Source organism: Lithobates pipiens, unplaced genomic scaffold (assembly GCF_037356315.1).
Source record: "Lithobates pipiens isolate NorthernLeopardFrog02 unplaced genomic scaffold, aLitPip1_a1.2 Scaffold_27, whole genome shotgun sequence".
Classification (NCBI taxonomy): domain Eukaryota; kingdom Metazoa; phylum Chordata; class Amphibia; order Anura; family Ranidae; genus Lithobates; species Lithobates pipiens.
Window position 1 is genome coordinate 134,169,906 of NW_027507788.1, and position 25,970 is coordinate 134,195,875.

At 40.6% G+C, this 25,970-nt stretch overlaps 1 protein-coding gene across 1 annotated transcript in view; it reads left to right on the top strand.

Moving 5' to 3' along the window:
• KCNA7 (potassium voltage-gated channel subfamily A member 7) overlaps nt 1–25,694 on the top strand; it is an 85,236-nt gene extending 59,542 nt beyond the window's left edge. The window contains exon 2 of the mRNA XM_077457498.1: nt 14,705–25,694. Coding sequence (XP_077313624.1) covers nt 14,705–15,574 — 870 coding nt within the window. The 3' untranslated portion in view covers nt 15,575–25,694. The remainder of the gene's footprint in view (nt 1–14,704) is intronic.
• Nucleotides 25,695–25,970: the final 276 nt, after the last annotated feature.

A 25,970-nucleotide genomic window follows, 5' to 3' on the forward strand; every position in this document is an offset into this window, starting at 1 on the left:
AGATGATGTTCTATAACCTCTAATCATTGAGCAGTATTACTGTACAGTAATCTCTAGCAACCAATCAACAAGTAGAAATCATGTGCTGTAACCTCTAGCAACCAGTCAGTAAGCGGTAATGATACACTGTAACCTCTGGCCACTAATCGCAATCACTGCCTGATCTGATACAGTAAACTAATTTTAAGCCTAGCTGCTATTTATTATATGTCTCAGAGCAGGTGGAGTGCGAAATTCTATGGGGGGGAGGGGGGGCCCATGAAAACGTTTGCCCAGGATCCAATCAATATTAAAGATGGCCCTGCTCCCCCCCCCCCCCACAGCTCACCTATGCACCACCCCTCCACAGCTTATTTCTTCCTTATCTCTTCCCACATCCCACTTTTGCACTCACTGGTCCACATCTCATCTTTATACACAGATCTCACTTCTGCATCCCTCTATCCAGTCTCTGTTCTCACCTCTGGATGATGCTTACTGGGCTCCATCCCCAACCACAGCAGCCAAGGCGTTACAGTTTTGAACCTGGAAGTGACCTAATACAGGTTCCATGTTCATTTACTGAGGGTGAAGATCAGGGAATGGATGTTCACTAATTTCCCTCAACCCTACCTGGCGATACCTGCCATGCTCATCCCTAGCCCGCAGGTATAACAGTGGAGCCCAAGATGCATGGCGGGGGATTGGGGGTTACACAGGGGAATGGTACTTTTGGGATTGTGTGAAAATCGGCTCAACAAATGAAAGAACAGTAGCAGCCAGGAGTGTGTGTAAAAGTCTACACGGCTGCCAATGCAAGTCTTATGTTGGCAGCAGCCAAATACCTAAATGGAAACTAATTAAAACATGTATCTATTTTCTTCCAAATGAAGTAAACAGCTGAAGGGGAAATGACCTTTTACTTACACTGAAGTGCAGCCATTTTTAAATAAAAGGACAAGATAAAAATAAGGCATACATAAAATACACATAATAGAATCAGTACTTGAAAACAAACATAAAACCACAAACATTATGGGTTAGATTTACTAAAGGCAAAATACAGTCATGGCTGAAATTGTTGGCACCCCAGAAATTTTTCCAGAAAATCAAGTATTTCTCACAGAAAAGTATTGCAGTAACACATGTTTTGCTATACACATGTTTATTCCCTTTGTGTGTATTGGAACAAAACAAAAAAGGGAGGAAAAAAAGCAAATTGGACATAATGTCACACAAAACTCCAAAAATGGTCTGGTCAAAATTCTTGGCACCCTTAACTTAATATTTGGTTGCACACCCTTTGGAAAAAATAACTGAAATCAGTCGCTTCCTATTACCATCAATAACCATCAATAAGCTTCTTACACCTCTCACCCGGAATTTTGGACCACTCTTCTTTTGCAAACTGATCCTGGTCTCTCTTATTGGAAGGGCGCCTTTTCCCAACAGCAATTTTAAGATCTCTCCACAGTTGTTAAATGGGATTTAGATCTGGACCCATTGCTGGCCACTTTATAACTCTCCAGTGCTTTGTTGCCATCCATTTCTGGGTGCTTTTTGACGTATGTTTGGGGTCATTGTCCTGCTGGAAGACCCAAGATCTCAGCAGCATGTTTATCTGCATGTCAGGAACTCAGTAATGTAAACCAAGTCTTAGGCATTGGTGCCCCGAGACTGAAAATACTTTTCAAGGGAGCCCTGACTGGCAAAGGGTTGAGAAACACTGGATTAAAGACTACAGGTATATGTTTCCATATTATCTTGTTAATTGCTCTTAAATGCTGCACTATGCCATAAATAGGTGGTTGCCCTTAATTATTTTCTTAATACTTGAAACAGTGTTGTTCTAGGCGAGGATGTACAAGGCAGTAACTTTAATGTAATTTGTTCATCAATTCTCTGCAACAGCTGGATATTATGTTAACCTGAGTAAAGTAGTACCAGGTTTAGTCTTAAAGGAAATCTCTTAAATTTTTTAACAGCAGCATTTCAATAGCAATATAAACAATGAGTAATTTTGACAATCCAAAACAAACTTGCTTGAAAAATCTAATTTCATGTTGTGAATTCCTGCCTGTCAGATTGACATCTCTTTCCACAACTTCCTGCATTCTCTGCATGCTTTGAAGCTTCTCTTCTGTTAATTCCTTGATTTTTGATTTCTAAGGACTATATATCCCATGGTACATTGTTGCCTGCGAGCTATGATTCCTGTACTGACTCCGCCTCTTGAAACTCCTCCTCTCAGCACCTCTGTAGTTTAGAAGGCAGGCTCTGTGAATCATGAAACACAGCAGTTCCTACTTATAAGGCATAGTGAATATACCAGTGGTGGCCAGTCCATGCAGTGCGCAGGGACGCCACCCCAGCCTCTCATCTCCATGCAGGGTGCCAGATGCATGGATTTCAATTGGGTTTATTTTTTTAGGAAAAACATGATTAGAGCCTGGGACTCTAATTGGCTTTGAAAAAGGGAGAGTTTGGGGCACACACAGTTGTGTGACAATAGCAAATTAATTAATCTCCCGGCCTGAGACCCGATGCGAGTGAGGGGGGGAGGTCTCATAGATAAAAATTTTCTTCTCTAATCTGACTGTTTCTTTATTGTCTGTATTATCTGATCTCATGTTTCTCTAGTTAGGTCTGGTGTGTCTAAAAATACTGTCCTTGCATGTGTACATGTGCTTGGTCCTCTGTGTTTCCCTGTGTCATTCATCTAGGTCAGGGGTCTCCAAATTTTCTAAACAAAGGACAAGTTTACTGTCTTTCAAACATTAGGGGGGCCAGACTGTGGCCAGTGGGAGCAGAAAATGTTCTGGTGTCAGTGGAAATAAACAGTGCCCCATCTTTGGTATTAGGGGCAGGAATAGTGTCCCATCATTGGTGTCGGTGAAAGGAATAGTGCCCTATCATTGGTGTCAGTGAGAGGAATAGTGCCCCATCACTGGTGTCAGTGGGAGGAATCATCCCCCACTGTTGGTGTCTGTGGGAGGAATAGTGTGCCACTGTTGGTGTCAGTGGGAGGAATAGTGCCCCACCATTGGTGTCAGTTTGAGGAATAGTGCCCCATCATTGGGTGTCAGTGGGAGGAATCGTGCCCCATTATTGGGTGTCAGTGGGAGGAATCGTGCTCCATTGTTGTTGGTATCAGTGGGAGGAATTGTGCCCCATTGTTGGTGTCAGTGAAAGGAATAGCACACTATTGTTGGTGTCAGTGGGAGAAATAGTACCCCATTGTTGGTGTCAATGGGAGGAATAGTATCCCATCTTTGGTATCAGTGGGAGGACTAGTACCTCATCATTGGTGTCAGTAAGAGGAATAGAGTGTCGATAACTATCCTATACTGTCAGCAACAATGGGGGGAGTAATGTCCCAAGGGCTGGATAAGTAAATGGCTGCATCGGGCCATGGACCGCAGTTCGGAGACCCCTGATCTAGGTATTTGATAAACCATGGTCCATAATTGTATTATTGTTGTTAATTATAATTAGATCATATATAGTTCCATAGCACTTTTCTCCCTGTTGAGCAGCTGTCTTGGGCACGTTCAGTAGAATTTCATTTGAGGGCCAATTTTTAAACAGAAACCAATTAACCTGCCAGCATGTCTTGAAGTGTGAGAGGAAAAAAATATCTGCAGGAAACCCATTCATGCAAAGGAGAAGATGCAACCTCCATGGACCCCAGTGCTGCAAGACAGAAATTATTATTACTAAGCCACCTGCCATATTTTCATATCATATATCTGTCTGGCCATTTCTTTTAGTACACTAATTGCTTGGCCTAAAAAGTCTGTCACACAGTCAGCCTACTTGATCTTGTTGGTACCCTTGGAAACCCTGGGAACAAAGTGTTGAGTACCTTCCCTAGGAGACTTCCACTGTTTGTAAAAAATCCAGAAAACAACTGGGTCCCAAGAAAACAACACAAAAGTTGTACAAAAACTAATATTAAACATCATAAAACGTTATAAGATACACCAAAATGCATACCAACCGAACATCACATCAGACATACCAAAGTTCATACCAATTAAACACATCACTAACTAAAGTTTTTTGGAAGGTGGCTTGATGTGTCAGGTCTGTAAGGCTTCATTCACGCGAGTGTACTTAAGCGTACACTTGTGTGAGGACCATGTTTGTCCACACTAGATGTGCAGGTGTTCCATGCATCTGTGTGTAAGCAGTCCTATTCATTTCCATGAAATGTCTGTGTAGCCGCTGCTGCCAATTTGAGATCCATGTGGGTTTGGGTACATACAGGTGTGTGTCTTCAAAAGCAGACAGTGTGAGTTTGGGGTCATGCAACCACATGAACACAGATGTCAAACTGGAAGCAGTGGCTGTATCTATGCAGCCACAGTGTCCCAAGTGACATGAATAGGACTGCCTGCACACAGTTGCACAGAACACATGCTCTCCAAGTACGCTCATGTGAACGAGGCCTATGAGGAAATGTATTCAAAGAACAAGGGCAAAATCCAGTGAGCAAAAACAGCTTACCTACCAGAAGAGAATTTTACTATTGACCCAAGTTGTTCTTGCTTCTTGGAAAACCTTCAACAGTGGTTGCTCCTCTTGGGTTTTGGCACCAGTAGTTTCAGGTTTCTTCAAATGTTAGCCGGTGGACTCAAATTAAGATATCAGTATTGCACTTGTAAGAGAACAGACACACAAACAAAGATGTGTATAAAAGCAATTTAGATTTTTTGAGCATGGGTAAAAAAATTTGCAGACAATGGATGAATCTGGGGATAGAGAACACAACATAAAGGAATCCTCAGTTACATAACTCAACAGAAGGGAGTCTTCAGTTGCATAACAGAAGGAAAGTCAGTTAAGTGTTGGGATGTGACTTCCATCCACACACCCACACGTTTTACAACTTGGCATCTTAGTACAGCTGTTCGAAATACTTGTTGAAATAGCTTGTATCAGTTGCATATACTAAAAGAAAAACAACTCATATAAGATATATAAATTTGAGGTTGAATATAAAATTGAGGTTGGCTACAAAAATGTCTGCACTTCAGGGTAAGATGAGGCTCATTTCCCTATCTCCAAAAATTATGAGCCTGTGCCAACACCCTGCCCTACATAATGCTGACTGACAATACACCTTTTGTAGGGGTAGAGTAGGGACCTATGGTATGAAGAGTAGTACAACTTGAGTTGATGGAAGTTAGAGGCACAACATTGTTGATTTAAACGTCTATTAAAAGAAAAGACAATTACTTTAAATGTTCCATAGTAGTGGATAGTCGAATTAGGTTGCACACTATGCAAAGATACAATGAAAGCTCATAAATTAAAAGTCCATGAAAAAAATATTTTTTAGTCTAAAAAAAGCCATATTTATCATGTATTGCAGTGCTGGCCATTCTGAATGATGTTGTTACATTTTAATGTAATTCGTACTTGGGTATCTATTTGGTAGTTCCTTGCAAATACTGAAAAGTTATATGTATATTTATTGGGTTTTTGCAGTGTGATGCCTCTGATGAACAGTGTGAGGCCGCGTACACACGGGCGGACTGTTCGCCCAACTTTGTCCGCTGAACAGTGTTTGGGCGGACAGTCCGCTCGTGTGTGGGCTTTCAGCGGACAGTTTCAGCGGACAGTTTGACGAACAAGGTTTTACGGAATTTCCGAAAAACTGTCCGCTGAAACCTTGTTTCAGCGAACAGTCCGCTCGTGTGTAGGCTTGTTCGTCAAACTAAGTTCCGCGCATGCTCAGAAAGGATTTACACGCCGAAAGTTATAATGCAGTGTATAGGACGTCGTATTTTTCGTCCCGTCGTACGTGCCGTTCACGTCATCGCGCACGGTTTCAGCAAACTGTTCGTTCGTCGTGTGTGGCCATGTCCGTCCATGCTAATTTTGAGCGGACTGTTTGCCGAAACTGTTTGACGAACAAGGTTGGGCGAACAGTCCGCGCGTGTGTACGCGGCCTCAGACTGTGGCTACCTTCACCAACTTGAGACAAATGGCTGGTCAAACTCACACTGTGATGTTCCCAATATGTGACAATGGCATTCTTAGATTGCAGGACCACATTCTAAGTGCCAGCAGGTTGAGAGTGATCATAACTGGGTTTGGTTAACTACACAGTTACCCAGTTACCCTCAAATCACTGCCACCAGATAGCTTATAGGCCTATCCTACATTCATGATTATGAATTTTAGTAAATGTTTGTAATACACACTGTAATCATAGCAGGGATATTCCAGAGATTTATTGTACAGGATAGTAGCACTCTTCAAAGAGACAGGGGTTTCCCTAAGGCTCTGTTCACACCTAAGAGTATCAGAATCAGGGGCAGAATCGGGCAATTTGCAGCATAGTGCACAAAGTGCTTGCGGTGCCATTATTTCTTAATGGCAGTCCAAATATGGTGCGATTTTGCCCTAATTGGCGTAGACCAAAAGTGTGAAAATCACTGCTGCAATGCACATTGCCAAATGTGCCTCCCTCTGTGTTAAAATTTGGTACATGAGCTTCTTTGGCATGACAAACTCACATTCAAGTGAATGGGCTGCCTTATGCGTGACGCCTGGAAACAGGTGTAAATTGCGCAAAAATATTGTGAGCAGGAATGTGCATTTCCCCTACATGAAGTGTGAACAGTGCTTACATTCTAGTTTAGTGCATTAGAGAGAATGTTTACAATTTTCAAAATATTTTTTAATAATATAAAAGGTAAAACGGTACAAACAACATATTTATAGAAAAAGAGTATTACAAAGGAAAAGCAACCATAATGCAATAGAAAAATAAAAAGGGTTTAAGAGTGAAGATACTTAGCAAAGAGCGTTGAGCATAAGATGGATCAGTGTGGCTCTCGTAAAATAAATCTTGCTGATGTTCTTTGATGGTAAAGGAGAGCTCAAAACTGCTAAAGACTATGGGGGCACAAATAGTGCTGGCATCTGGTTACCTTATTTCAGTAAATGACTGTTGGTATCCAATGCAATTTTCAGAACACTATACAGTCACAGGGACCACTCTTAGGGTCTTTGCTGCCTTTAGCTGCCTCTTTCCAGTTTCCTCTGGACACCACTCAGTGAGGAGACAATCCTTCTCCAGACCAGATCACTTGAAGAAAGCTTGCAGTCAGATCAAGGCTGCTTCTAGGTCCTAGCACTGCAGATCCTGGTACTTTGCAGAACAGCAACCCAATCCTTAAGCTGGCTCACCAGCAACAGCCCCCCTGAGTCTGGGAACTCTCCTTTCTGCGGAAAGACGATCTTCCAAGGGCTTCAGACTTGCCCAACCACCATCTGAGCACACCTTCCCATTGATTGGCTAGGCCCTGATCAATATTTAGGCTGGCTATTTGAATTCTTCCTCCCTAAGCTCTAGAAATAGGGAGGAGCAATCAAACTGCCAGCCGTGAAAACCTGACCAAATCAAACAATCTCTGCTCCCTTGATTACAGAAGAAGATACATTTACTTAGCATCCTAACTAGCAGGGTGCTACATTACCATTGTCTCGAGTGCCAAAAGAAAAGCAATCTAAAAAGTTTAGGTTTTCACATGAACAGAGGTTGAGAGGAAAACGGTTCTGCTGACAACTATCTAAGAAAGGGTTATCTTCTTGCATGGGAATGTTCTCCACTCTGGGACAGAAAGTGAAAGCACATGGAACTCAGACCGGGAAAAAAAAATGGAGAGGGGGCTTAACCATTCCCTACTCTAAAACTAAAAAATTAGCTTTGCATGCATGGTTTTCACATATGGTATACAGTAAATGCTAAAAGGAGGGATCGTAAGTAGGGATGAGCTGAACACCCCCTTGGTTTGGTTCGCAGCAGAACATGCGAACAGGCAAAAAATTTGTTTGAACACGTGGACACTGTTAAAGTCTATGGGACATGAATGTGAAAAATCAAAAGTGCTAATTTGAAGGGTTAATATGCAAGTTATTGTCATAAAAAGTGTTTGGGGACCCGGGTCCTGCCCCAGGGGACATGCATCAATGCAAAAAAAGTTTTAAAAATGGCCGTTTTCTCGGGAGCAGTGATTTTAATAATGCTTAAAGTGAAACAATAACAGTGAAATATTCCTTTAAATTTCGTATCTGGGGGGTGTCTATAGTATGCCTGTAAAGTGGTGCACTTTTCCCATGTTTAGAACAGTCCCTGCACAAAATGATATTTCCAAAGGAAAAAAAAGTCATTTAAAACTACTCGTGGCTGTAATGAATTATCGGGTCCTGGAAATACAGATAAAAGTCATTGAAAAAACTTTAAAATTCAAAAAACGTCTGTTTTAAAAAAAAAATTTTCATTGATACATGTCCCCTGGGGCAGGACCCAGGTCCCCAAACACTTTTTATGACAATATCATGCATATAAGCCTTTAAAATTAGCACTTTTGATTTCTCCCACAGACTTTTAAAGGGTTGTTCCGCGGCTTTCGAATTTGCCGCAAACACTCCAAATTGTTTGCTATTCGGCTAACAGGCGAACACCAGATGTTTGAGTCGAACTTATGTGCGTCTCGAACATCGGGCTCATCCCTAATCATAAGGGATGAATTGTAAAATAAGAAGTACTTTGTAAGCTGAACATGGTGACTGCTCCTCCAATCCAGTTATATGGATTTACCTAAAAAAAAGTTATAAATAAAATGCTATGCCATAATCTCAAATAATGCTTTTCATTTAGCTTCCTTAAACAAATGTGCATAACACACGCATTTCTCTAGCCCCAACTTTTATTACAGTTCTCTGTACATTTTAGGGCCACAAAAGAAGTCAAGGATGAAAGTATTTTCTTTTGCCAGGTGCTTTGATTGTATGTCTGATCGGGAAGCAGATAGCTATACAATGCCAAACAGCTGTCATTTACTGGAAGGTCCAGTAAAAGTTTAAATTTTACATTTTGAAAACTATTCATTAGAATAATGAGTGTTCTACATTTCTCTTTACATGGGACACAGTTGATTGGTATTAAATAATACATTTTACATTACATAGATTTAACAATGCACCAATGCAATGTGCATTAGCTTAGGGACTCGCTCATTTGGAAGAGAACATCCCCTGTGTAAAGTTTGAAAGGTTATGTCCTCACATGAACCCATGTTATATAGAGGCAGTGGTCAGAGTCGGTGGTACCAAAGAATCACGAGTTTGCAGATTAACATCTGTTGAGATAATGCATCAGCCATATATAAAGTACATTGTTTTCAGCGAGTTAGACAATTCATAGATTTATATTTTAAGAAAGAGTATAAATCACAACCATTGGGGTGTATTTACTAAAGACACATAGACTGTGCAATGTGCAAGTGCAGTTGCAATAATTTTCCCCAGGGCTTAGTAAAGGTGGTAAAGCTTCTGAAGGTGGTAAAGAATACTCAATCAGGTGCAAGGAAAAAAAAAATACAGCATTTTTGCTTTCACATGATTGGATGATGGAAATCTGCAGAGTTTTACCACATTTAATAGGCTCTGGGGAAAATTATTGCAACTGCACTTGGAAGGTACACGGTCCATTTGCCTTTAGTAAATCTACCGTATTGTGTATCACTGCAAAGCAGGATGCACAACATGCACATGTAATGAGCAAATATGGTCTCACTTTTTTTTTTTTTACATAAAAGTTATACATAGAAAAAAGGTATTTAAAACTCAAACCCATATTAACAAGATTATTTGCATTAAGATGATCTTTTTAAATGTATATCTCAAAAAGCTGAAGATCATTGATGTCAAATAATCAGCTTGCCTGTGTCCAGCATGCAGCTCACAATGCTCCAGAACTTTAATCCAGTCTGGAGCACAGTGCCCTGCATACTAATGGCCCATACACACGATCCGAAAATCGGATGAAAAATAACGTGATCGTACGATAAGTACAGAGCTTTTTGAGAGCCGATCTCAACAGTTCATCCGATATTATCCAGTGGGACAAGCACAAAACTTTTTCTCGTATGATACCAGATTGTATAATTTCCGTTTAATCAGTATAGTTGTTTTTTTCTTCTGTCGTACGAGAATTTTTGTAACTTTAGTAAGCTCTCCATTTCTGATATGCGACTAGAATGCAAAAAAAGAAATAAAAAACGGATGATCTGTCATCTGATTTTCTGATTGTGTGTACGGAACATAAGTGACAGCAGCTTTGTTGCACTTTAGTGCTAGAATAGTGTCAGTCAGTTCAGAACTAAGTCTAGAAGCAGTGCCTGGGGTTCCACTTGTAGAAGAAAAGGAAAACACAATTCAGGACATTGCTCCTGCAATGGGTTTTTTATTAGAAGTGACATCATGGCACTTAATCTAAGACTCCTTTCACACTGAGGCAGTTTTCAGGTGTTTTAGCGCTAGAAATAGAACCTGCAAAGCACCTGAAAACTGCCTCCCATTCATTACAATAGGTGCTTTCACACCCAGGCGGTGCACTTGTGGGACGTTCTGAAAAGTCCTGCAAGCACCATCTTTGGGGCAGTTTGGGAGTGCTGTATACAGCGCTCCCAAAACACTCCAGCCCATTGCAATGAATGGCCAGCGCTTCCGAATCGTTTGAAAAGTGCTTTGGAATTGACATGGTAGTTTTTAACCCCTTCTTTGGAGTTAAAAGTGCCCCGCTAGCAGCCAAAAAGAGCAGCTTAAACAGGGCTAAAGCGCAGCTAAAATGAGCGCTAACGTGCTCATGGCCTCAGTGTGAAAGGGGTCTGAGGAGGTTCAGATAAAGCTGAAGCATCTGTTTAGCCTCTCTCTGCAACAGTAGTGATCTATTGCTGGCTGATTGCAACCAATTTATAAAAACTAAGCATGTGCAGCCCTCTGGATATGTTAAGGGATACATTTCATAGTTTCATAGTTAGTAAGGTTGATTAAAGACACCAGTCCATCCAGTTCAACCTGAGTGAGGTATCTACAGGTGTCCCCATCCCTGTACATTGCACACTCACATCAGTGCCTACCCTCAAGGAGCCCACAATTCAAGGTCCCCATTCATATACTAGGGCCAATTTATCTACCTGCATGTCTTTGGATTGTGGGAGGAAACCAGAGTACCCAGAGGAAACCCACGCAGGCACAGGGAGAACATGCAGGTAGTGTTGTGGTTGGGATTTGAACCAGCAACCCTTCTTACTGCTAGCTGAGAGTGCTAACCACTACACCACTGTGCTGCCCATTTAAGGTACCCTTTATTTACTAAGCCATTAGTTCACTCACTTTACCATAAACTCCATTCAAAAACCTTGCTATGTCTATACTATGTCTATTCTCCAACTCACAGCCAAAGGAGATTGTCTTTTATCATTATAACCATCTAAATAGCCTTATGCCGCGCACACACGATCGGACTATACGGCGGACCAGAGTCCGTCAAACAATTCAATCATGTGTGGGCTCTAGCAAACTTTTTGTTCCCAAAAGTCCGGTGGACTTAGAAATAAGACTTGGTTCAAAATTGTCCACCAAACTCGGCTTTTAGCGGACAATCCGTTCATCTGTGTACTAGTCCGGTGGACTAAAACCGACGCTAGGACAGCTATTGGCTACTGGCTATGAACTTCCTTATTCTACATCATCACGCTCAAATTCGCCAGACTTTTGGAGTGATCATGTGTGGCCAAGTCCGTTTGCGGATCTCAGCTGCAAAGTCCGGCAGACAATCCACCGGACTAAGTCCGCCGCATAGTACGATCGTGTGTTCGCGGCATTAGCGTTTTATTTAGAGGAGCAGCTTTAATATTCCTATGTTTTTTATACTCTTTGAAAGTATTGTATCTCATCAAAAATAAGGCTTCTGTTCCAGGGGATGCCTACAGATTTATCTTACAGGAGTCAGCTGATCACTGAAATGTAAATGCAGCTTACTGGGAGCATTCAGGAATCTATTGTTGCTCGAAAAATGTGGTTGGTGGCAGAATGGAATTTAAAGGTTGTTTAAATACCAATAAATTGCTAAATGACTTGCATGGCAATCATATTTATCTCTTTTTAGTAAAAATATTTTTTTTCCCGCTGATTGCTTGAAACTGAAATATGAGCGGGCACTGTAGGTGGCTGCATTTTGTACATTACCAATGCACTATTCACTGTTGTTGAAACTATCTTTAGCAGTAGTATCTATTCTGGACTGCAAACCAGCTTTAAATGAGGATTAGCTACCCCTATCCGAATAGGCCCAGAACAAATTAGGGGGAGGTCCTACATTACTGGCTGGAAGGGGGAACAGTTTAAAAAGAGGATTGAATGTGTAAGTAAAAAAGTTATCTGGAAGTTACTTACTTGAGTGGGAGGTTGTAGATTGCAGGGAAGGGCCCCAGAGGTGGTCTGCAGGTCGGGGTGTAGCAATTTTCTGTTGGTGAGTTGCAGGCATCCTGAGAACTTCATTCCCACTTGCCTTGAATTGGATGACTTTGGATTGCTGGTCCGAAGTCAAGGAAGTTAGTTGGCCGGTTGGGGTCCTTGAAGGTGGTTATTTTGGTGTAATAAGAAATTGGCAGGGACCCATCCTGGATATGGTGTCCTCACATCTACATTATTAGCATGCGATGATCCATTACTTGATGGCCAATTTGTGAATTCTTTCCCGAGATGATGTTGTTCAGCTGGGGACCAAATGTATGGAATTGGTGCCACAGATATATGAATCTGGTTATGTATAATACCCAGTAGCTTAAAGGATCTTGAGCCCAATACTACTTTACTGTTTATCTGTTATTTGTACTTTACGTGTTATCTGTTATTTGACTGTAATTTAAAAGACACTTTCTGTAGTGGCCATTTAGCTCCATTCCATGGTCTGCCTTATGTGGGTTTTAAGGATATGGTTAAGGTTTAGGTTGCCAAAGCGATGGGTAAGTAAAAACTGATCCTGTCTGTACCCCCTGTTTCAGATTTCATATGCAATTCCACCTGCTGGTGAAATCAACTATTACTGCACAGTCTAGTCATACATTGCGCTGCAACTTACTGGTCTGGTATCATTCCAAAGAGCAAAATAAACAACAGCATGGCAAGGGTCCCTCTGCAATTAGAGTTCTGTAGAAGGGATCAGAAATAGATGCATCTTTATTATCCTGTATATACACTGCCTTGCAAAAGTATTCACTCCCCTTGTCTTTTTACCTATTTTGTTACATTACAGACTTTAGTTCAATGCTTTTTTAATCTGAATAATATGTAATGGATCAGAACACAATAGTCTAAGTTGGTAAAGTAAAATTAGAAAAATATATGCATAAGACTGATAATTGGCATGTGCGTATGTATTCAACCCCTTTGTTATGAAGCCCATAAAAAGCTGGGGCAACCAATTGCCTTCAGAAGTCACATAATTAGTGGAATGATGTCCACCTGTGTGCAATCTAAGTGTCACATGATCTGTCATTTCATATACACATATTTTGAAAGACCCCAGAGTCTGCAACACCTAAGCAAGAGGCACCATTGACCAAACACTGCCATGAAGACCAAGAAACTTTCCAAACAAGTAAGGGACAATGTTGTTGAGAAGTACAAGTCAGGGTTAGGTTATAAAAAAATACAAATATTTGATGATCCCTAGGAGCACCATCAAATCTATCATAACCAAATTGCAAAGCACACCAAAACTCACAGACCGAGCAAGGAGGGTATTAATCAGAGAGGCAGCACAGAGACCTAGGGTAACCCTGGAGGAGCTGCAGAGTTTCACAGCAGAGACTGGAGTATCTGTACATAGGACGAAATGCTCCATAGAGTTGGGCTTTATGGCAGAGTGGCCAGAAGAAAGCCATTACTTTCAGCAAAAAACAAAATGGCATGTTTTGAGTTTGTGAAAAGGCATGTGGGAGACTCACAAAATGTATGGAGGAAGGTGCTCTGGTCTGATGAGACTAAAATTTAACTTTTTGGCCATCAAAGAAAACACTATGTCTGGCACAAACCCAACACATCACATCACCCAAAAACACCATCCTGTGGGGATGTTTTTTAGCTGCCGGGACTGGAAAACTGGTCAGGGTTGAGGGAAAGATGGATGGCGCTAAATACAGGGATATTCTTAAACAAAAGCTGTACCACTCTGTGTGTGATTTAAGGCTAGGATGGAAGTTCACCTTCCAGAAGGACAATGACCCCAAACACACTGCTAAAGCCACACTTGAGTGGTTTAAGAGGAAACATGTAAATGTGTTGGAATGGCCTAGTCAAAGCCCATACCTCAATCCAATAGAAAATCTGTGGTCAGACTTAAAGATTGCTGTTCACAAGCACAAACCATCCAAGTTGAAGGAGCTGGAGCAGTTTTGCAAGGAGGAATGGACAAAAATCCCAGTGGTAAGGTGCGGCAAGCTCACAGAGAATTATCCAAAGCGACTGGGAGCTGTGATAGCCGCAAAAGGTGGCTCTACAAAGTATGGGGGTGAATAGTTATGCACATTGACTTTTTGTGTTATTTTTTTCTATTTGTTGTTTGCTTCACAATAATAAAAAAAAAATCTTCAAAGTTGTGGGCATGTTCTGTAAATGAAATAATGCAAATCCTCAAATAATCCATGTTAATTCCAGGTTGTGAGGCAACAAAACACAAAAAATGCCAAGGGGGTGAATACTTTTCCAAGGCATTAAATCTGCCATAATATCCTACTGAATGCATACAGCTTGGGCTACTTTTTGGAACAGTTTGGTAAATGATGAATCAGTAGATGCTACTATTTAATTTTGAGCTGATTAGGTTGCTAGTTTGTTTACATGTTTATTTCTGTTGCAGGTACAACCCCTTCACAGAAGCAACACTACTCAGAGCTTTAAAGAAAAGAGTCCGTTTGAAGACCCATTTTTCATCGTGGAGACTATTTGCATCTGCTGGTTCTCTTTTGAACTCTCTGTGCGCTTCTTTGCCTGTCCCAGCAAACCAGCCTTCTTCAAAGATATCATGAACATGATTGATTTCGTAGCAATCATACCATATTTTGTTGCTCTGGGAACAGAACTTGCTCGTCACAGAGGGGTGGGCCAGCCAGCCATGTCACTGGCTATCCTTAGGGTTATCCGTTTGGTTAGAGTATTTCGTATCTTCAAGCTGTCTCGCCACTCCAAGGGATTGCAGATCTTGGGGCAAACACTTAAAGCAAGTATGAGAGAGTTGGGGTTGCTCATATTCTTCCTCTTTATTGGAGTTATCCTCTTCTCCAGTGCTGTATATTTTGCAGAAGCTGATCATGAAGGTACAAAGTTTACCAGCATCCCTGAGGCCTTCTGGTGGGCGGTGGTCACCATGACAACAGTAGGTTATGGAGACATGTCTCCTGAGACAGTAGGTGGAAAATTGGTGGGTTCTCTTTGTGCCATTGCAGGTGTGCTAACCATCTCTCTTCCTGTACCAGTCATCGTATCCAACTTTAGCTACTTTTACCACCGTGAAACCGAATGTTCAGATATTGGGCATTACAACCATGTTGGCTCATGCCCAAATGGTCCTCCACATACTCCAAAGCCTAAAGTGAAGGATAAGAGCCCAAAACTGGATAAATTAAAGAACTTCTACAGTAATTCCAAGGCAGAATTCCTTGATGGACTTGGACCTGTGGATGATAAAAATATGATTGTGGGACAGTCACATATAATAACCCAAGTGTGACTTTTGTTATTATGGTTTACTCTCGCCTAACCTTATTTCATCAGCCTTCATTCAGGAGTCTTAAATTAAAAGTTTTACAGAAATACAAAGACGTCCTAAAATAAGAAACTGCATGGTACCAAACTGATTTTTTAAATCCTTGGTTTCTTTATTTTATGCAACCAGTGGAAACTGCTTTATAGTGTGTTTGTTTTTTCAACAATCTGACATACAATGATAGGAAGCATCATTGTGGATTGATGCAAAGCTGGAGATAAAACAAAATGACACCTCAGCAGGTGACATAGGGTTTTTATTGAAGACTTTTGGACTTGGAGACTGGAACTCATTGTTGGCCAGTGAAAGGCTTTGAAAAATGCATTGCATTTGTAGTAGCAAGGATTTTCCACCAACAACTCACAGAGAAGCAGTTGGCCATTACCCAACTATGAAATAATATAGCAGATCTACTACATTACAAGTGCTGTAGAGCCCAGAGAAACAGATAGTGGAGGGAAAGATCAAATAACAGCAACTGACTAAATACATATATATGACTGTAAAGGTAGCCAAGGGCATAAATGCTGAATGAGCCTTTCCACCAAAGATGGCATTACAGAAAAAAAAATATTTAAGTTGAATGTCAAGATTCCATTGCTCCAATATTTGTTGCAGTATATTTATTGTTGGAATGTGATCCTTACAGACTGGAAAACTCGTTTTTTGCTTTGGAGGGAACCAGAAAACCTCAGCTTGTGAAAAATGCTTGTTAAATTAATTTTAATAGTCTTGAGGTTTACAAAATAACATTGTCTGTAGTTTTTTTATGATTAAGTTCAAGCCCCAAGGATAAAAGGGTGATCTCCAGAGATCTGTCTCTATGCAGACATGTTGATGTTAAATCGCAATATCTAGATAATGGACTGCTTTCCCCAAGTCTATAATTATGCAGGAAAATGTTTATCAATATGCTCAGCAAGTACATATTATTCAGAGTTTTTGAGGTTTATTTTGCTCAAACTGAATATAAATTTCAGTCAGGTTGGTCTTAATTTTTATAAAGTATATTTTGTAACAAAATAATGCATTCAAGGTCTTTAAGTTGAAAATCTTGGCACGGTGTCTATTCTTTCTGGTAGTGCAACTTTTGATCTAAGTCAGAAGCGCTTAGTTCTTTTATACTGGGCCCCAATTATCTGTGAAGTCTTTTTCAGGTGTGTCAATTTCCCATTTTCACAGTCAGAAAACTAGCACTCCAAGTGTTATGCATCCACTGTTTACTCTTTACTAAGTCTTCAAATCAGGATACAACATATGTGTTTCAGCCACACCTGGCCTTAGGCTGGATTCACACCTATGCATTTTTAGTGCTTTTTGCAGATTTGCACTACAGTCCATTTACCATGGTTTCCTATGGAACACGTTCTGTGGTGCAAATCTGCAAAATGCAAAAAGCACTAAAAATGCATAGGTGTGAATCCAGCCTTAGTCATCAGCAATGGTTAAGGCTAGGAGCAGCAAAAAACATGTATGCAAGAGACTAGATTGTACCCTCCTTTGAAGATTTAAACATGTTTACAGTGGATGCCTGGCTCATGAACTGCTAACTTTCTGTCCACACTGTCAGAGTAGTGCTGCCATGCACCTTCCATATCAATATTCCTTACATAGCTAGCTAAGGTTAACTGAATACTTTCTAAACGCCTCTTTCCTTTTTTTCTGCATAAAACTGTATCCCACCCTTGTTTGTCACTAATGAGAGTTTCCAAGATCTTTTCACAGATTCACAAGTGAATATTTACTGTTGCCTTTTTAAAGTGTTACTTTGTAAAAAAAAAAAAAAAAACATATCTAAACAACTATCTGTAGTCTGGATGTGGAAATTGTATTATGGGTCCCACTTTTATAGATCATTTGCAATGTATATTTTAGTGTTAGTGGTCTATAATAGGTGGCACCCTTTATAAAATGTCCACCTCCGGAGTATATACCTCTTACCCATTGCTGCTGTTAAAATAAACTGGAGAATGGAAAAGATTAAAATTATCCTGGGTTTAAGGAGAACAGGCATTCATAAGTGATTTATTTTTGTCCTTCTGGATAACGGCACTGGTGTTCAATTTTTTTTATCAGCTTTTATTCAAAAATCCTGATGTGTAGAATATTCACGATGTATGTTCTACACCAAGGTGTTTATGACTGTATACCAATGTTGCCTTAATATATTGCTAGGGTTTACAATCATCACCAAAACACACTGAAATGTTTTCAAACTGGTAAGTAAATACAACATAGTATAAAGCTAATCACTTTACGAAAACAGCAACATTGAACTAGGTAATTTTTCAGCTGAGCAAACAAATGGCAACCACCCCAACCTATAACTAGCCTTTGCAGCAAGGAGCAGATGGAAGGGCCATGCATATCAAAAACAAATAAACTAAATTTCCCTGCTCACTTACCAGCTAGCCTGCAGCAAAACCAAAATTGGCCCTGTCTAACAGTTCACGTTAAAAACAAGGGGTTTAGTTGCACACATTTAAAACTTTACAAACATATGTGTAAGCCACAGTGACCATGTCTCCAATTTACTGAGGTCCTAACTGATTTTTAGAGTCTCCCAAATTTGAGCACATATATAGCTGTTGGATAGTTTAAGGGCAGGTCTGCCTGCAGGGAGACCACCCCTCCTTAAAAAGTAAAGGGATGCATGGGACACCCAGCAAGAGCTCAATGGAAGCTGAAGAAATCCTGTGCGTGCCCACACCTCTAGTGTCATAAGTCTCTTGAGTCTGTAGGACTGAAATAGTTATGGTCACTGTAGATACCTAATTTTTAGACCATGGAAAGAAGCTATAATAAGCTGACCTCACATTAGGAACATCAGATAGACAAATTGATGATTTCTAGCAATGAGGCCATCTTTTTAGGCTCTGGAGATGAGAAAAAAACAAAAAATATGAAAACATGATCCAATAATTTATAAAGTAATGTATGAAAATATGGTCAGTGAGTCATCATACAGGTACAACAAAGAAGAAATCCATCATATTCTATTGATCCCCTGGGCAAAATAAAATGTGTTTGTGTTCCCTCAGCTTAATTTTTCTGCTTTTTGTACATTGTAAATAAGACATTTCCAAACTACTAAACTTTTTCTGAAATACAGCATTCCCTGCTCACATTTAGATATGCTCTGCTTTGTAAGCACTTTTATTCAAGCGATATATGCTTCTGTAACTTAGAGTGGTTCTAAAGGCTGAAGGTTTTTTACCTTCATGCATTCTATGCATAAAGTAAAAAATATTTTGTGTGCAGCAGTCCCCCTCAGCCCCCTTATAATTACCTGAGCTCTCTCTCGATCCAGTAATGTGAATGAGAGCTTTGCTCACTGGGGACTCTCCCTCCTTATTGGCTGAGACAGCAGTGGGAGCCAATCAACCATATAGCCAATGAGGAGAGAGAGGGGCGAGTCATGGTTTGTCTGAATGGACACGCAGAGCAGCGGCTCGGGAATGCGCTTGCTTGGGTGCCCCTATCCTAAGCTGCTTGCATGTTTGTTTTTATTTTTTTGTCTGTAATATCACTTTAACTCCTTTATACAGTAGGCATAATCTTATTATTCATTGCAACTGCATTCAATGATTATCAATTTCACAACCCCAACATCTCAAATTCCATAAGCATTTGTCCCGTGGTATGCATAACAAGGATACAGAAACAAAAATGAGCAGAACAAGGGTGCACAGATATTGTGAAAAAAGAAACAAAAAAAAAAAGCTGAGGGAACCTCTAGAGAAAGCTTGCAGAATATTTACAAGGATTAGGTTATGTGTTTTGAGGTATTTTCTTTTTCTCAATTTTGATTGAGCCTTTCAAGCCTTAATTGAGCCTCATGGTTCTATCCTACTAAACCAGGGATCAAACTGAAGACAGTCACATAGTCTTTGGTTTTAAAAATATCAGATTATGATTCTCTGCCTAGAGCTGTAGAATACAGGAAAAAGAAGCGGTTTTCGGGGTCAAAGAGAAGGAGGAACAAAGTTTCTCTCTCTATGCTGTTTAGCCACTCTAATCACTTCTGTAGTACAGGGAATCGTTGGCTAAAAATGTTCATACCGGGATGATAAAAAATTTTTTTTATCCCAGTACGGTATTTTATTTGTAAATTGAAATCATATTCCCTCTCAAGTGTCTCTTCTCCAGAGAAAATAACCATTCTTCATAACTAATATCTTCCAGACCCTTTATTAGCTTTGATGCCCTTCTTTGTGCTCGCTCCATTTCCAGTACATCCTCCCTGAGGACTGGTGCCCGAAACTGAACAGCATACTCCATGTGCGGCCGGACCAGAGTCTTGTAAAGTGGGAGAATTATCGCTTTATCCCTGGAGTTAATCCCTTTTTTAATGCATGCAGAATATTCTGTTTGCTTTGTTAGCAGCAGCTTGGCATTGCATGCCATTGCTGAGCCAATCATCTACTAGGTCCTGCAGGTCCTTTTCCATCCTAGATTCCTCCAGAGGTTCTCCCCCTACTGTATAGATTACATCATATTTTTGCCACCCAAATGCATTATTTTACATTTTACTACCATAAACCTCATTTGCCATGTAGTTGCCTATCCCAATAATTTGTTCAGATCTTCTTGCAAGGTTTCCACATACTGCAAAGAAGGTATTGCCCTTCTTAGCTTAGTATTGTCCGCAAATACAGAGATTGAACTGTTTATCCCATCCTCCAGGTCGTTTATGAACAAATTAAATAGGATTGGTTCCAGCACAGAAACCTGTGAGACTCCACTTTCCACCCCTGACCATTCCGAGTATTCCACATTTATCACCGCTCTCTGAACTCGCCCTTGTAGCCAGTTTTCAATCCATGTACTCATCCTATGGTCAATGCCCACGGACCTTATTTTGTACAGTAAACATTTATGGGGAACTGTGTCAAATGCTTTTCCAAAATCCAGATACACATGTCTACGGGCCTTCCTTTATCTAGATGGCATCTCACCTCCTCATAGAAGGTTAATAGATTGGTTTGGCAAGAACGATTCTTCATGAATCCATGCTGAATGCTGCTAATGATACAGTTTTCATTACTAAAATCTTGTATATACTGTAGTCCCTTATCATCCCCTCCAAGAGCTTGCATACTATTGATGTTAGGCTAAGTGGTCTGGGGATGTATTTTGGGCCCTTTTTAAATATTGGTGCTAAGTTGGCTTTTCTCCAATCCTCTGGTACCATTTCATTCAGTAGACTGTCAGTTGACTGAGTTCCCTAAGTGAGTTCCCTAAGTACCCTGGGGTGCAAGCCATCCATTCCCGGTTATTTATTAATGTTACGTTTCCAAAGTCTAATTCTAATTCTGTCCTCTGTTAGCCATGAGGGAGCTTCCTGTGATGTGTCACGAGGATAAACACTGCAGTTTTGGTTACTGAAGCCCCCGATTTCCTCATCAAGACTGAGGAGAAGAATCAATTCAATACAACCAGATGACCCTCCTCATTCTTTATGAGGCCAATATGATCTGCCCTCCCTTTTTTACTGTTTACATACTTAAAGAATTTCTTGGGATTTTTTTTGCTCTCCTCCGCTATGTGCCTTTCATGTTCTGTCTTAGCAGCCCTAATTGTACCCTTACATTTCTTGTTGCATTCTTTATAAAGTGTGAATGCTGATGATGATCCCTCAACCTTGTATTTTTTGAAGGTGTTTTCTTTTGCTTTTATATGCATTTTTACATTGGAGTTAAGCCATCCAGGACTTTTGTTCACTCTTTTAAATGTATTATTTATTTATTATTAGTGTATTGCACTGGCTAATGCTCTTATTTAATATGCTCTTAAAGCGAACCCATCTCTCCTCCGTGTTCTTTGTTCCTAAGATTTTATTCCAATTTATGCCATCTAGCAAGGTTCATAGTTTAGGGAAGTGGGCTCTTTTGAAATTCAGTGTCTTTGTATTTCCCTTATGTTTCCTGTTTGTGTGATTTATACTGAAGCCAATTGACCTGTGATTGCTGTTTCTTAAATTGCCCCGTATTTCCACATCTGTGACCAGGTCTGTATTATTGGTAATCAGTAGATCTAGTAATGCTTTATTTCTAGTTGGTGCGTCTACTATCTGACCCATGAAATTATCCTGCAAGACATTTAGGAACTGGCGAGCCTTATGCCGTGTTGACATTAGACGAACGCATGGTTCCCTCCGCCCAGTCTATGATATGATAATTAAAATCCCCCATTATGATAACACTTCCCATCCTTGCTGCTAATCCAAATTGTGATAGGATGTCTATCTCCCTCTACTCCCTCGGGTTAGGGGGCCTATAGCATACTTTCAGTATTATTTTCCCCTTTGCTTCATCCCTTTGGAGCACTACCCATAAGGATTCCACCTCCTTACTAGCTCCCTTAGTGATGTCATCTCCCACATTCACTTGTACATTATTCTTGATATATAGACATACCGCTCCCCCTTTTACCCTCTCTATCCCTGCAATAAAGGGTATACCCTTGAATGGTTGCCTACCAATGAGAGCTGTTTAACCAGGTCTCTGCAAATCCCACAAAATCCGAATCCTCATCGTGCAACAGTATCTCTAGTTCACCCATTTTGTCCGCCAGGCTCCTGGCATTGGTGAATATGCCACGTAGTTTAGACCGGTCGCATACTATCCTCTTATTAGGTGTTCCAAGATTGCAACTAGGACTTGTTAATATACTTACCTTGGGTTTATGTGCTTTAGTCAACCTACTACTAATGCCCCCAATACTACCCTCCATGTTCCGCGCTGACTATCTCTACCTCTGGACCCTCCCCCGTCACCTAGTTTAACTCTAACTTTTTGGCCATCTTTACTCCCAGCAGATCTGCACCCTCCTCATTTAGGTGCAGTCTGTCCCTTCTATAGTACTGGTGACCGACTGAGAAGTCGGCCCAGTCCTCCAGGAACCCAAACCCCTCCTTACTACACCAGCTCTTCAGCCACTTGTTTACTTCCCTAATCTCCCTCTGCCTTTCTGGAGTGGCTTGAGGTACTGGTAGTATTCCTGAGAATACTACCTTGGAGGTCCTTTCCCTCAATTTAGCTCCCAAGTCCCTACAATCGTTTTTTAGGACATTCCATCTGCCTCTGGTGCCAACATGCATCATGACAGCCTGGTCATCACTGCTCCCAGTAATCTGTCCAACAGATCCGTGATGTGCCGAACCCGAGAGCCCGGTAGACAGCATACAGTTTGGCGCTTCAGGTCTTTGTCATAGATTGCCCTCTCTGCCCTTCTAAGAATTGAGTCCCCTACCACCAGAATCTGTCTACCCTTTCCCTTCGCTTCCCGCCCACTCTCACTGGAGGTGTTCTTTCCCTGGCAGCTAGGTCCCTCAGCTCCACCAGTGCTGGTTCCTGACTGGTTTCACCAATGTCACTCAATGGAGTGTACTTATTAGGATGCTCCAGCCCTGGATCGACCTCCCTGGCACTTCCCCCTCAATCCTTCCTGACTGTCACCCAGCTACACTTTTCTGGTGCCTTCACCTCCTTTTCTCCACCCGCCTCTGTGCTGGCCCCTGCTGGGTATGTTCCCGGATCTTCTTTTAGTATGGAGGGTCTTCTCAGTGCTGACAGTTGCTTCCCAAGATTCAGAACCTGGGCTTCCAGGGAAACAATCTGCTTACATTTTGCACATCAGTATTCGCCCTCGATGTGCACTTGTAATACACAGGTACTCACACTACACAAGTACTTTGACCCCTGTTACAACCTTCTGTTTTCAACTCTGGTTTTTAACTCACCACTTAGTCCAGTTCCACTTGGTCTAAGTTCCAGCAAGCAAAAAGGTGGCAAGCTCAACGGTGAGCAGGCTCAAAATGAGTTCTACAGAAAGTTATATAGGCCTCAAGCACCTGTGACCAATTAACCACTTCCCTTAATTAGTAGGCTGAAGGAAAGAAAAAAAAAAAAAAGGCTGTTTAAAAAGTGACAGAAGGGGTGTTAAAAAATCTGCAAGGAACCCCCCCCCCCCCCAAAAAAAATAAAAAAAAAATAAAAATGCAACACAGCAATCACCAGCAGTCAAAAGCAAAACTTGTTCACACTCCACTTAAGGTTCCCACTGTTCAGCTTTCAACCAGCAAGTGGTTACAGTATAACTAAAGGTAAAACTTTTTTTTTGTTGTTTTGGAGAGGGATTGGAACAACCAGTTTTTTTTGCTGTCTGTGTTTCAATTAGGAAGATTCATCCTCTCTGTCTGTCATATTTGCCATTATCACTGAAAGTAAAAGAAAATTCCAAATTTTGGGTTCTCCCCAGAAAAGGAAGAGAGAGGAAATCTTCCAATGAGAACACTAGTTCTGGAGACCCTGGGGAAAACCAGGAATTCCCTCACTTTGGACAGATTTCCTCTCACTTCCTGTTTTGGCTATGGGGCAGGAAGTTAAGGGGAATCTCCTAAATGAGACACAGAAGGCAAAGAAAACTTAACAGGGGTTATAATCCTCTCTTATTCTATCTAAAATGCAAAAAAGCATTTTGCTTGTAATTCCACTTTAAGAGAAAAAACACTTTCTCCCATTTTTCCTACACGTGCACATTTCAATAACTGATTGGATGTTGTTTATGGAAATGTCTATACACTGTCCTTTGACAGTAAGTTAACAAAAACATTTCGGCCAGTATGTTCAACTATTTGTTCAATTGTCTACCCTGATCTAATAATTGCACAGATACACACAGATAGATAATTGCTAAAATGGTAGGAATTATTCATACTGAATGACCTGTATGCCTATGGATCACTTAAAGCAGCAAAAACGGAAACTATTGTTATGAAAAATATTGCCTCAGCACTTACCCTGCAGTATTACACATAAAGTTGTAAATTGCCCTTTTGTCTGCATCCAATGATGTATCCCCTGCTGAAAGTTTTGTAACGACCAACATTTTTCCAATTGGCAAAGCAAAAATGGCCACAGACGTGCCACATTTCTGTGTCACCTCTCTGCCCCTTTATATACCTTTTACAAATCTGCAATTGTATGAAAACATAATTGGTATCAGCATTACTGTGAATTTTGATGATTCCTTCCAGGAAGATCGTAGAAACTAGGGGTACAATCCACATTTGAATTTACAATGATATTGGAAGCTGGGGTTGCATAGACTATCAGGAACATTACAGACCAGAGGAATAACACTGCTGTAGAATCCCTCCCACCACTTGGACTTTTACAGATATTGAGAGGTCTGCAAGAGATCATGGGAGGGATATGTAAATTTGTAGCATCTACTAAGAAACTGTTTGAAAATGGGACATAATGCTCTATCGGAATTGTATTTTTAGAGAGTCCAGAGTTCGATATGAGGTATTTGGAGAATGGGGCCCATACATGTGCTTCTGACTGTCTTTAAAGTCATTAGAAAGTGAAGGAGTTGGTTTTCATGTCTACCTCTTCAACTGCTTCACGAGTCAGTAAGGTCATAGTCATTGCAGACTCAACATAGAGCTGTAATTGGCTCAATCAACCAGCTTGCCAAGAGGATTGACAAAATAAACTGCATAGTTGTCTTGTTTTAATGAGCCTTCCAAGCCAACAAGATGACAAGTAAAGAATTGGGAGCAGAGGGAGGCGGCTTGAGTTATCCCAGGTGTTGATAACATATAGAAAATATGACATCCAGGCATTTAGACAAAGGGAGAGCAAATGGTATCTCCCAACCACCAAGGAGCAACAATAAAGGGCATGCTAGAACCTGTAGTTCCTTGAATGCTGAAGAGCTGCAGGTTCTCATTTCCAGTTCAACAAAATACGACAAAGACTTTTCTGCATCGTTAAATCCAACATTGCTTTCAAATTTGTTGTTTGGTAAGCAGAATAAATAAGCCTGTTTTTATAGAACCACAATGTTTTATTCTTCTTTGAGTGCTTTCATGCATCAATAATTTGTATTAACTTATTGGTCAACAATAAAAAAAACGTGCAAAATGTTTACACAGGACTACTGCTGTTAACTCATGAAAAAATGTGCCACATGCACACCGGCCTGTGATATAGGCTACTTCTTAATCCATGTAAGCACATTGGCATCTTGGAGTAATGTATATTTATCTAATAATAAATCATTATTTATTGCAGCGATTGTGTTTTTTTATGGTATAAGTAAGTGGATGCATGTAAGTTTTGGCTTTGGATTGACTTTTCAGTAAACCTGTTCTGAGAGACTATGGAGGCTGCCATTGCATAGCACTCCTTCTGAAAATCTCACTGACCTGGAACAAATATACATATCAGGAGTTTTGAAGTTCAGACTTCACTCACACCATACAATTTTCTAATTCAATTTTCTTTAGATTTACCTAAACTATGTAGTGGGAGGGCCTGCCTTATTGTATACAAATTGAAAGTGTTTA